Below are 12,338 nucleotides of genomic sequence, written 5' to 3' on the forward strand. Positions count from 1 at the left end.
TCAAAATAACGCTTACTCGTCTTTCTAGCTCCTCTTGGTTATCAGTCGGTGCCTCCTCATTCCCCTCAAAAAAGATTACATCCAAACTCCTCTTAGGTGATTTGTTTTGCTGGATTTATAGTAAACAGACCGTCCCCCCGACTCTGGTAGGAGACAAGGGACCGAAGCTCGTTAGTGGCCAAGCCCATTGTGCGTCCCGCTCTGCCCGCATGTGTTCCGTTCTCCACCACCCTCGAGCCCCCGGATTGCGTAGCCCCTGCCTGTCAATGACCTGGTGTCCTCCTCCCGCGAGGAGCTTGTCCCACCTGGCACCAGCCCCGCCCAGCTCTCGGCCGCCAGCACCCTCTCCCTGTCCGCGAGCCCACAGGTGCCGGCACGGTGGGCAGGTGACCCCCTAGTGGTGCGCAGGCCTGGGGGCTCGCAGGCCTGTCCCCTCCACGCCCGTGCTTCCTTCCCACGGTGTGTTCCCACCTACAGCTAGAAAGTGCCGCCAAGAAGAGGGAGCGAACCACAAGTGACCCGAGGACCACAGAACAGAAACAAGAGAAGAAACGACTCAAAACTGCTAAGAAGCCCAAAGACCCAGATCCGCCAGAAAAAGATTTCACCCCTTACGACTACAGCAAGTCGGACTTCAAGGCTTTTGCTGGTGAGGCCGGGACTGGTGCCCTTTAAGGAGTGTCGGGCCGTGGGGGGCGGGGGGGGGGGGAGCTGGGAGTGAAGACGGCAGGATTAGGCAGGAATAGGCACCCGTGCAGCCCGGGGCAGGCAGGGCTCGCACCCTCCAGGGAAAGCGGGGCCGGGGCCAGACAGAAGGCACCGCCCATGGCGCCCTGCGCTGGAGCTCAGTCGCCATAGCCACCCTGGTAGTCGAGCAAGGTGCCGTCCTTTCCAGTAGTGACTCCATGTGTCTTCACGGTAGCTTGTGCCCAGAAACGCGTTTTCTCAGACAAACAGGGCAGAGTTACCTGAAGAAACCTGATGCCCGGGAGGTGCTCCGTGGCCCCTTAGCCCTGAGTCCACCCACCTTGGAGGAGCCCCGGTCTGGAAGACAGGGAGGGCAGGGCAGGACTGTGTCTCGGGGCCCCGTGACTGCCAGTGGCATGGAATGGCCGGCGTGCAGGGACCAGCACGGATGTCCTTGGAGTGAGAGGAGCTGGCGCTTTAGCACCTGCCTGCGCGGAGATAGACCCGTGACAGACGAGCCTGCTGTAGGGACTGCCTTCGGGACGGAGCACACGACACGTGATCCGTGTCAGCCTAAGTCCCTCGCGGGGGCGCGTGTGCCTGCCCAGCAGTCGGCCTCGCTGCGCTCACTGGTATCGCCTCTCTTACCTTCCAGGAAACAGCAAATCCAAACCTTCTTCCCAGTTTGATCCAAATAAGCAGACCCAGCCCGGCAAGGTAAGAAATACGCCCGACACATACAATTAAGGACGTCATATATGTCAGCTGTGAGTTGCCTAAAAATTCAGAAACAAAATACAAGTTGCCACTAAAGAGAAAAGAAATGGGATCCCTGTGTGGCGCAGCGGTTTAGCGCCTGCCTTTGGCCCAGGGTGCGATCCTGGAGACCCGGGATCGAATCCCACGTCGGGCTCCCTGCATGGAGCCTGCTTCTCCCTCTGCCTGTGTCTCTGCCTGCCTTTCTCTCTCTCTCTCTCTCTCTCTTTCTCTGTGACTATCATGAATAAATAAAATTAAAAAAAAAAAAAAAACTTAAAAAAAAAAAAATTCAGAAACAAAATACAAGTTGCCTCTAAAGAGAAAAGAAACGGGATCCCTGGGTGGCGCAGCGGTTTGGCGCCTGCCTTTGGCCCAGGGCGCGATCCTGGAGACCCGGGATCGAATCCCACGTCGGGCTCCCGGTGCATGGAGCCTGCTTCTCCCTCTGCCTGTGTCTCTGCCTCTCTCTCTCTTTCTTCTCTCTCTCTGTGACTATCATAAATAAAATAAAATTAAAAATTAAAAAAAAAAAGAGAGAGAAAAGAAACCCGTCCATGAGAACTGCCACCTGCTCGCGTGCCCACGGTGCTTTTCCCCTCTTCCTCTGCCGCGAAGACGGCGGCCCGGCCAGCAGCCCTCTCCCTCTGCACGTCCTTTCCCTCCCCCCACCTTTCCCCAGTACACGCAATACCCATCAGCTACCCCCAGCAATAAAAAGAAAGCTGAAGAGGCTGCGAAGGCGGGTGTGGGGTTTGCAGGGCTGTTTTCTGTTTGCTACCATGGGAATTACAGCTGCAGGCCACACACCCTTGTCCGGGCGCCCGCACAAGCCTGCATCTGCCCCCGTGGGCGTTGGTGCCGGTCGGAGCCAAGTGTGGCCACAGGTTTGGCTTGCGGAGGCTGAGGCGTGCGTGGAGCCCTGTTCCCAGTAGTAGCTCCTCCTGCCGGCCCAGCCTTCAGAAGCGCCCAGAAACGTCCGTTTGCGAGAAAACCAGTCACACCGGTGGCGCCGGAGTCTTGGATGGGCCAGCTGGGCGCATGAGTGTTTCCTGTGTGTCCTGTGGTCAGGTTGTCACTGGGCCCAAATGGGTTTTTATCTTTTTCAGAAATGCGCCGCACCCAAAAAACTTAAACAGTCGGGAAACAAAAGCATGTCCTTTCCAACCGGAAAGTCAGACAGGTACGTGGTCGAGGCCAGCGCGGCCCCGCGATCCCAGATGCCCCTCTGTCACTCTGGAAGCTGAGGCAGGCGGAGGGGAGGGCCTTGCCGGGTGCCACCCCCGACCGTCGCCGCGTCCCAGGACGCAGACCCCGTCACTCACTGCCTATACCCATACGGCTTCCCGGGTCGCCTCCAAGCAGGTAGGCTCAGAGCTTTCCCAGCCCTGCCCGTTTCTGGGGAATGAGGGGAAAACCCCATAAGTAAATGCGGGTTGTCATTTAAGAATATTTCCATTAAAAACATGAAACCCACATCCTCGGGGCAAAGCCTAGAGTCGACTCACCCCTAGGGTGTGGCCTGCGGAGGAGGGAAACTGCCCTTAGATCTGTTGGCGCAGCCCCGCTCCGGAGCCCCAGGGCACTTCCCCAGCGCACTCCGTCCCGTCCCCGGGCGTGGGGGTCACGCGGCCGCGCAGTCCCGTTCTGCAGGAGCCCCGAACACACCGTGCCTCCGCCGGTTGTGGGTTAGTAGGGTTTGCGGCACTTTGCAAACGAGCTGAGAATAAGCCTCCAGCCAAACTGGAAGACGTAACTCTTGTTTTCCCACCGTCTCTGCAGGGGTTTCAGGCACAGTTGGCCAAAGAGATAGTGTTGGAGGAGACCCTTGGAATTCCCCAGTGGACCGGATGCACCAAATGGTGGTGCTGGTTTTGTACAGACTCATTTTCAAGCCATTAAAAATAATTCTTACTGGAAGAAGGGGGATTCCTGACTTTTCCTTTGCTGCCACCACAGTCCCGGCAGGAGAGGACAGACCCCACCCTGTTCAGGTCACCGTCTTCAGTTGCCTGTGGGTAAGTGTGCCCTTGAGGACGCTGCGATCTCTGGAGAAATCCAGGGTCTCAGAAGGGCGCGTCCACGAGGCGGGAGCACGGACTCTCCGTTGTCAGGACGTCAGGGCGGCCTGTCACGTGCCTTCAGGTCCTGCCAGTGAAGCCACAAGGTACAAACGCCCCAGAGGATTTCCTGGTGGAGTCTAGAGCCGGCTGTGGCCTCCAGAGGGCCGGCTCCTCCCCGTTCCTGTCTCGCTCCCTTTTGCTTTTAACATTGTTTCTCCCAATTAAAAAAGTAATAGCACATTCGCTGTAGGAAATGAGGAAAAGAGAGGAACCGCGTCCTCTGTAATCCCACCACCCCGAGGGCAGCGTTCACACTCCGGTGTCAGCGCTTTGTACCATGTGTATTTTCGTTTCTGAACTTGGGTGTATGTTTCTACAGGTTTTCACTTTTCCAAGGTTCTGTCTTTTCTCATCCCAAAATTCACTCCAGCCCCACCACCATTTTTGAGCACGTAGGTTTCCATTTTGGTATCCTTCGTAGTAACGTGGCATGGAGCTTGTTCAGAATTCCATTTGATTTTAACCCTGGGATGGGCTATTGAAACCAGAAAGCATAAAATGATGCCATTAGTTTTGTTTTCACAGACACTTAACGTATTTTCTTAGAAGCTTTTCTCACAGATGAGTGAGAGGGGCAGGCTGTGCGGGCAGTACCCTGGGGGGCATGGATCCCGACGTCGCCCTGCTGCCAGCCAGCAGCCCAGGCCCAACACGGGCTGAAGTTTGGACTAGTTAGGACTAGAATGGTTGCAACGGACAGAAAAGCCAGACTCTCGGTGACTTAGCAAAGCAGATGTTTTTCTTCTCTCTTCAGTCTCAGTCCAGAGCTAGTGTGGCCGCTGGCAGTTCCCACTCTGGCTCTTGTTCCATTTCTGTCCTCACCTGGAACCCGGGGCACCCACCTCATGGGCTAGGTAGCTGGCCTAGCTCCGTCCATCACATCCACATTCCATTCAGCTGGAAGGAAGGAAGGAGGAGATGCATACCTGGTGTCCCTTTAAAAGGATGCAGCCCGGGCAGCCCGGGTGGCTCAGCGGTTTAGCGCTGCCTTCAGCCCAGGGCATGATCCTGGGGTCCCGGGATCGAGTCCCACGTCGGGCTCCCTGCGTGGAGCCTGCTTCTCCCTCTGCCTGTGTCTCTGCCTCTCTCTCTGTGTCGCTCATGAATAAATAAAGAAAATTAAAAAAAAAAAGAAAAAAAGGATGCAGCCCATTTGCACTTCCGTGGGCCGGCGCATAGTCACGTACCAGGCAGAGGCTGCTGGGAAAGTCATTTCAGTCCATGAGTCCCTCTGGGTCCAGGGTTCTGGTACAGAATTTGGAGAGAAGAGACATGGAGGCACAATAAGCCGTCTGCCCCCAAAATGGCAGAGTCTCTGCTAGATTTAAAAAAAAAAAAAAAAAAAGGACAGATGGGAATTTTTAAGAGTGAAAAATGGTTTTCTCCTGCGGATGGCCTGAGGAGGCTTCATGAAAGGTCCGTCTGGGTTGGACCTTGATGAGCAGGGGAGAAAATCCCGAGGACCTTGTCATTACTGCCACTCAAGAGTGTGGACTCTGCCAGAGACCTGGCGGGAGCTGCTTCAAAAGGTGGAAGCCCGGGCTCCACCCCACACCTGCCAGGCAGATGGCGGCACGGGGCCCCGGGACCGGGCTGCGCACGCTGTGCCGTTGGCAGAACTCGGAGAGCCTCCGGAGTGGGGCCGGCCGTGTGCCCCGGGCCCTGCTGAGCAGCCCAGGTGGGCTTAGCCCTGGCCGGAGGTGACACAACCGCAAGGACACAGCGTGTTCAGTTTCTTACAGAGGTAAGGGGATTCTCTGTCCTTGGTTGTTGGTTTCTTCTCCCTGAAGATTTTTTTTATTTATTCACGGCAGACAGAGAGAGAGAGAGGCAGAGACCCAGGCAGAGAGAGGAGCAGGCTCCCTGCGGGGAGCCCGATGCGGGACTCGATCCCGGGACCCCAGGATCACACCCTGGGCCAAAGGCAGACGCTCAACTGCTGAGCCACCAGGCACCCCATTCTTTGTCCTTTGTTTGGAATTTGCCCTTACTCGTTTTGTCTCCGTGGCAGTGTTTTGTGTTTTTGTTTTATAAAAAGATGGGAGCCATAGACAGTGCTAGTTGAGGCCTTTCTAAAGGAGAATTTTGTTTTTTTTTTTTTTTAAAGATTTATTTATTTATTTATCCATGACAGACAGACAGGGAGAGAGAGGGCAGAGACACAGGAGGAGGGAGAAGCAGGCTCCATGCAGGGAGCCCGACGTGGGACTGGATCCCAGGACTCCAGGATCGTGCCCTGGGCCAAAGGCAGGCGCCAAACCGCTGCGCCACCCAGGGATCCCCATAAAAGGAAGAGTTGGCAAACTGATGTCGGTCCCCAGATGGGTCTTTGAAATGTTACTGGCCCCTGAAACCCGAAGTCCAGGACGGCTGAGCCACGGGATGGAGACAAGAGCCTTGGGGATGTTTGGAGACAAGCTGTAGGGCCTTCACGGGAGTTCCAAGCCCCGGGAGAGCGCCTGGATCCCGAGGCCCTGGGGGAGGGATGCGGCAGGGCCCGCGGGCTGGAGGCGGACGGAGACCGCAAGGGCCTCTGCCCACCGGGGCGCGCTGCTGTCGGGTGCCTCGGCTCTGCCACAAGCGTTTTCAGCAAGTCCCGCCGCGCAGTGGCCAGGCTGACGCGCTCTCGCAGCCCCGGCCGCCTGCCCGGCCGAACAGGGTGCTCGGGCGTGAGCTGCTGACGTCTCCCCGTGACTGACACCCACACCTGCCCTGTGGCGGAGCCACCGCAGCCTCTGCCCCCGACCTCGGCCATTTGCCCGTCCCCCCCTTCCCGACGATAAGTCCCCACACACTGACAGGTTGGGGTGCTGACCCCCGGCCTCACAACTGAGTCTTCGCTGTGCATCGGTCTGAATTCGGGGAAACGTTCACCTTCTGCCTTGGTTTCCTCCGTAGCCGTCGTGAATGTGACTGGGCTGTGATGGGATGGCTCAGTTACTTCTGGCACAACCATAGGCTTCTGCTCCTTGTGATCAGAAGCTGAGTGACATCTACGGGATCGTGGCCCCGTACATCTAGGGACTTTCTGCCAGTATTTTTCTTTAGGATCTTTGTTTTCTTTGGACTCGGAAGGTCTGAGCTACTGCTGACACCATCCTAGAGACTCCATTCCCTGTTGGTGTGGAGGCCCAAACTGCGGTTTCACCTCCTGCAGGAGGGGGTAAGGTGTCATTTATGGTCCTCTCCTGAGCATAGACAGGCTGGAGCAGCTTTGTTCAGCTTGCAAGAGGAGTGGGATGGACTTGATCTCCCACTGCCCCCCACCCCCACCCTGCTGTGGGGCCACCCTGGAATGCCAGGGCCCGTCTGGGCTCAGCTGTGCAGTCCCTGGAGGAAAGCCAAGACAGCTGACTACAAGGTGCCGGGACCAGCACCCGGGCCTCCAGCACCAGCTCAGCCTGTCCGCCGGCGCTCGGCCCCGGACACCATCCCAGCCTCCTGGAGCTTACAGTGTGGCTGGGGACGCAGCGGCGAACAGGCCGTCACAGCTCAGAGGGGTCAGTGTCTTGATGGTGGAAGTACAGGCTGTGATGCAAACACCCCGAGCCAAGTAAGTGTAGGACTGAAGCTGGACAGGCCTGCGGGAACTGGGCAGAGGGGCTGTGTCTTACCTGAATGAAAGACACAGCCTCGCGTGAGGCCTGTACTAGTGGCTCTTTTATTGGACTCGCTCCCCTTCCCCGTAACAGTAGCTTAGCTCCAGCAGGATACACTGTAGCTGTGGGCCCGGGGGTTCGCACTCACCCACACCGGCGCGTAGTGGGGGCTCACGGGGGACGGCTTCCCGCCTCCAGGTGGAGTCTGTACCCCCCGACCCGTCCCTGTCCCGTCCCTCGTCCCCGTCCCGTCCCCATCCCCGTCCCTCGTCCCCGTCCCCATCCCCGTCCCGTCCCCATCCCCGTCCCGTCCCGTCCCCGTCCCGTCCCGTCCCGTCCCGTCCCCGTCCCGTCCCGTCCCCGTCCCGTCCCGTCCCCGTCCCGTCCCCGTCCCCGTCCCGTCCCCGTCCCGTCCCGTCCCGTCCCCGTCCCGTCCCGTCCCGTCCCCGTCCCGTCCCCGTCCCGTCCCCGTCCCGTCCCGTCCCCGTCCCGTCCCGTCCCCGTCCCGTCCCGTCCCCGTCCCCGTCCCGTCCCGTCCCGTCCCCGTCCCGTCCCGTCCCGTCCCCGTCCCGTCCCCGTCCCGTCCCCGTCCCGTCCCCATCCCCGTCCCGTCCCCGTCCCCATCCCCGTCCCGTCCCCGTCCCCATCCCTGTCCCGTCCCCGTCCCGTCCCGTCCCCGTCCCGTCCCCGCCGCCCCGCAGCTCACGCCCGGCGTCTCCCTCCCCCGGCGCGCGGGCAACTGCGTGCAGAGCCGTGAGCGCCGGATAGTGGTCGTCGGCGGGCTCCGTGGGTTCCGAGAAGCGGCTGGACATTTTCCTGAAAGCAGCACGTTCCCGCCCACCCTCCAAAGGGCAACGCCGTTTCTAGAGTAAAAAAATAAAAAATCAAAAAAAAAGCCCGCGTGCCCGGCTTCCCCGGGGCTGGACGTGCCTGCGCCGGCCCCTTCCGGGCGCCGCTGGTAAATATAGAAACGGGGGGGGCGCTCGGGGCGCGGCGGCGGCGGCGGCGGCGCGGCCCGGCCCGGCCCGACCCACGTGGCCCCGGAGCCGCACTAGCCTGCTGCCGCCTCTGCCGCCCGCGCAGCCTCCGGGCACCGCGCCGAGCCCCGCCGGCCAATGGGCGCGCGCCGGACGCCGGGGGGCGGGGCCTCGGCGGCGCCGCGCGCCCGCCACCGCGCGCCCATTGGCGGAGCGCGCCCGGCCCCGCCCCCCGCCGAGGCCCCGCCCCGCGCGCCCGGGTTAGGTTGCGGCTCGGCGGCGGGCGGAGCTGCTCCCGTTGTGCTGCGGCTCCGCGCGGCCTGCACCCGGGCCCGCCGCCGCCGCCGCCATGGAGCCCCGCCCCGACGGCCCCGCCGGCCTCGGCCTCGGCCCCGCCGACATCCACGAGGGCTGGTTCCGCGAGACGTGCAGCCTGTGGCCCGGCCAGGCCCTGTCGCTGCAGGTGGAGCAGCTGCTGCACCACCAGCGCTCGCGGTACCAGGACATCCTCGTCTTCCGCAGGTACCGCCCGCCCCGGCCCCGGCCCGAGCCCCGAGCCCCGCGGCCCCCGCCCCGCCCCGCCCCGCCCCCCGCAGCACCGTCGGGCCCGGGCCCCCTCCCCCCTCCCCTCCCCTCCCCCCCCCCCCCCCCCGCGGCCCCGAGCTCGGGCGGCCCCGGGCGGCAGCACAGCCCCGGCCCCACGCGCCGCGCTCCACGTGTCAGCCCCGGACACGTCAGTCGGACCCGCCCCGCCCGCCGCCACGTGTCCGCCGGGACCTGGGCGCGGGCCGCGGGGGGGGGGGGGGCAGGCCCGGCCCGACTGTCACTCGCCCCCAGCAAGAGCTACGGCAACGTGCTGGTGCTGGACGGCGTGATCCAGTGCACCGAGCGGGACGAGTTCTCCTACCAGGAGATGATCGCGAACCTGCCGCTGTGCAGCCACCCCGACCCCCGCAAGGTACGCCGAGGCCCGAGGCCCGCGCCTGAACCGCCTGAGCCGCCCGAGCCGGGCCCGCTGCGGCCGCCGAGCCGCCCGGAGCCCCCGACTGACCGAGCCCGTCCTAGGTGCTGATCATCGGGGGCGGCGACGGGGGCGTCCTGCGGGAGGTGCTGAAGCACTCGTCCGTGGAGTCCGTGGTGCAGTGCGAGATCGACGAGGTGAGCGCCGCCGGGCAAAGCCGTCCTGCCCCGAGGTGGCCGCCGCTCGCCGGTCCAGCCCTCGGCCTCTTTGTTCGTCTGGGAAGCACGTTGGGAGGATTCGCAGGGGCCTGGTGCGCAGTCGGCGTGGCCCGGCCGGCCCTGGTGCGACCCCACGGGGTGGTCGGGGAGGCCCCGGGCCTGCCCGTGCCCCCACGCTCTGCACCGCGCATGGGCTTTTAATGAGCGTCTGTTCCGTGGCGGCCGGTGCTCAGGGCGCGGGGTACGGTGTGGACGGCCAGGTCCAGTCGCTGCGCCGGTCCCCGGAGGTGATGGCCCATGAGGGCGAGCCCGGGCAAAGGCACGGCAACCCCGGGGCTCAGGGGTGAAGGCGGGGCAGTGCACAGCTCAGGGGGTGGCCGGTGGTCTCAGCGAGGCCTGGATGAGAAGCAGGTGACCATGGGCGGCCGGAAGGTCCTCCTCCCTCTGACGCAGCCAGAAAGTCACTGGGAAGGGACAGGTGGGCGGTGGGATGTGGGCCGAGGCGCAGGCAGGGGCCGGCCCCCTGTTCCTGAGCCGGTTGCCACAAACCGTTGGCTTGCCCGAGTGGGCGGGCCGTGGGGGCGGCTGCGGGTTCCCCCAGGCCCAGCCGGGTCCCTCCTCCGTCCCCAGGACGTCATCCAGGTCTCTAAGAAGTTCCTGCCGGGCATGGCCGTGGGCTACTCCAGCTCCAAGCTGACCCTACACGTGGGTGACGGTTTTGAGTTCATGAAGCAGAACCAGGACGCCTTTGACGTCATCATCACGGACTCGTCAGACCCCATGGGTGAGCGGGGCCGGCCTTCCCTCCGCGCCCGCAGTGGACGACAGACGGCCCAGAGCTAGGGCTGTGCCTTCCCACCCCTGCTGTGTGGCCAGCCCCAGACGTGTCCCAGCCGAGGGGGGAGCGCACACCACCGCCCCGAGGTCACACGCTGATGGGGGACAGGGGGGCTCTGGCCATGGCCCACCGAGACCCCAGCTTCCTCTCCGATTTCCTTTCTGCTCTTAACAGGCAGCATCAGGGCGCGGGTGGGAGCTAGTCCCCACCCAGGGCCCAGGGTGGACAGTCCCTGACACCTGAGTAAACCCCGGGAATGGGATGGAAGCGTGGAGCCCCCCAGGCAGTGGCCAGTGGACCCCCCTGCGCTCCTCCCAAGCACCCCCTTGGTGGTCGGTTTCTGAATCCACAGACCAGGACGCAAATCCTGGCCCTGCCCCCGTGGCAGCCGCGTGGGTCTGTTGTGGGGCAACAGCATGTTCACTGTCCCTTGTCCCCGCCGCCACAGGCCCTGCAGAAAGTCTCTTCAAGGAGTCCTATTACCAGCTCATGAAGACAGCCCTCAAGGACAACGGCGTCCTCTGCTGCCAGGGTGAGTGGGCTGGGGGGCCGTGAGGGGGGGGACGGGCCAGGGAGATGAGATGGGGGACGCGCTGAGGGGACAGCCTGGGGATGAGTGGGCTGGGGGATGAGCTGGCGGGACACGGTGGGGGGACTGGGGGCGCCGACTGGGGGTGAGCAGGATGGGGGGATGGGACGGGCTGGGGATGAGCTAGGGGGACACAGGGTGGGAGGGACAGGCTGGGGGGACGGGGGGACAAGCTGGGGGGGATGCAGGGTGGGGGGACAGGCTGGGGGTGAGCGGGCTGGGGGGCGCCGTCCTGCAGCCTGGGAGAGGAGGGGCGGGTGGCTGGCACTCAGGCCCCTGCTCCCCGCAGGCGAGTGTCAGTGGCTGCACCTGGACCTCATCAAGCAGATGCGGCAGTTCTGCAAGTCGCTCTTCCCCGTGGTGGCCTACGCCTACTGCACCATCCCCACCTACCCCAGCGGCCAGATAGGCTTCATGCTGTGCAGCAAAAACCCGGTGAGCTGGGCGCCCTCCTGGGGCCGGGAGGGGACTGGGTGGGCGCCGGGAGCGCCCCCCTGATGCCCGCGTGCCCCGCCCCAGAGCACCGACTTCCAGAAGCCTGTGCAGCAGCTGACACAGAAGCAGGTGGAACAGATGCAGCTGAAGTACTACAACTCCGACGTGCACCAGGCGGCCTTCGTCCTGCCCGAGTTCGCCCGCAAGGTGGGCTGCGGGGGGGTGGGGCAGGGGACCCGGGGCCCCCCGAGGGCCCACCTGAGCCCTCACGCGGCCCGGCGTCCTCCTGATGAGGCCCTGTGTCCCCCCAGGCCCTGAACGACGTGAGCTGAGCCCAGATGCCGGCCGCTGCCCGCGCTGCGCGGGAGCCTCCGGGGTGCTGGGCGCCTCGAGCCCTGGACGCGACCCCCGGCCGCCGCTGTGCCCACCAAGCAAGTGTTACAGGCCCCAGATGCTGCCCCGGCTGCCCTGCTGGGCGGACTGTCCGTCTGTCTGTGGCGTCCACCTCCGAGCCTCGACCAGCTGTGTACAGCACCTTCTCCACCTTCTGTCGCCCTCACTCACCAAACACGTGTATTTATAACAAATTCGAATCGTGTGTCCCCAGACCTTGAGTGGGGCCGGGGCAGGTGGCACATCGGCCTCTGTCGGGCGCGGCGTGTGGGGCTCCGAGCCGGCCACCGCCTGGCCTCTCGGTGTCCTCCCCGTGTCCCCAGGCAGACCCGGCCCTCCCTGGGGGTCCTTGGGGATCCCTGGGCTGGCCTCTCGTGGCGCCAGGGGCCACAGCGGTCACCAGACGGACCCTGACCGTTCCTTTACCCAGCCCCACGGAGGATGGAGGGACCGCCTGGCCCGGGCTGCGGGCTTGAGATCACGGTGGGGCCCCTCGGGGACTGTGTTGTCTCCGAGGAATTGGGGTCACTCGCAAGGTTGTCAGGGCCCATCCTGGGGGTGGCGGTGACGCTGGAGGTGACGGGGGGCCGCCGCTGCTGCGTGGCTGGGGTCCCATCAGCCGGCCCTGACTTGGCTCTGATCCTGCCCCTGTGCGCTCCCCGAGATCCAGTGGCCCCCAGGGATGGGGCGGGTGCGGCCGCCGCGGGGTGAGCCCTCTCCAAGGTCCTGAACCTGCGCCTCGCCCCGGGCCCCGCCCGCGCC

General features: G+C 63.6%; 2 protein-coding genes and 1 long non-coding RNA gene across 5 annotated transcripts in view; 2 read left to right on the forward strand and 1 right to left on the reverse strand.

Annotated features, from left to right (window-relative positions):
- The window catches only part of EXOSC10 (exosome component 10), a 21,533-nt gene extending 18,167 nt beyond the window's left edge, over nt 1-3,366 (forward strand). For both annotated transcript variants that reach the window (XM_077899660.1, XM_077899661.1), the window contains 4 exons: nt 478-649; nt 1,343-1,404; nt 2,553-2,626; nt 3,226-3,366. In XM_077899660.1, coding sequence (XP_077755786.1) covers nt 478-649; nt 1,343-1,404; nt 2,553-2,626; nt 3,226-3,256 — 339 coding nt within the window. In that variant the 3' untranslated portion in view covers nt 3,257-3,366. The remainder of the gene's footprint in view (nt 1-477; nt 650-1,342; nt 1,405-2,552; nt 2,627-3,225) is intronic.
- Nucleotides 3,188-8,187, reverse strand: LOC144314960 (uncharacterized). 2 transcript variants are annotated; one of them, XR_013380790.1, is made up of 3 exons: nt 7,872-8,187; nt 7,019-7,287; nt 3,188-6,717 (listed from the first exon to the last, which is right to left on the reverse strand). It is a non-coding gene; the product is annotated as an uncharacterized LOC144314960 (long non-coding RNA). The 2 variants fall into 2 exon arrangements; XR_013380789.1 differs by lacking the exon at nt 7,872-8,187 and having other exon boundaries at nt 7,019-7,425.
- A 267-nt stretch (nt 8,188-8,454) lies between these two features.
- SRM (spermidine synthase) lies at nt 8,455-11,776 on the forward strand. The gene is made up of 8 exons (XM_077899662.1): nt 8,455-8,664; nt 8,980-9,100; nt 9,208-9,300; nt 9,952-10,105; nt 10,608-10,691; nt 11,038-11,183; nt 11,268-11,390; nt 11,495-11,776. The coding sequence occupies exons 1-8, from the start codon at nt 8,492-8,494 to the stop codon at nt 11,513-11,515; spliced, it is 915 nt and encodes a 304-aa protein (XP_077755788.1). The 5' UTR covers nt 8,455-8,491; the 3' UTR covers nt 11,516-11,776.
- The last annotated feature ends 562 nt before the right edge of the window (nt 11,777-12,338 follow it).

This window comes from Canis aureus, chromosome 5, assembly GCF_053574225.1.
Source record: "Canis aureus isolate CA01 chromosome 5, VMU_Caureus_v.1.0, whole genome shotgun sequence".
NCBI lineage: Eukaryota > Metazoa > Chordata > Mammalia > Carnivora > Canidae > Canis > Canis aureus.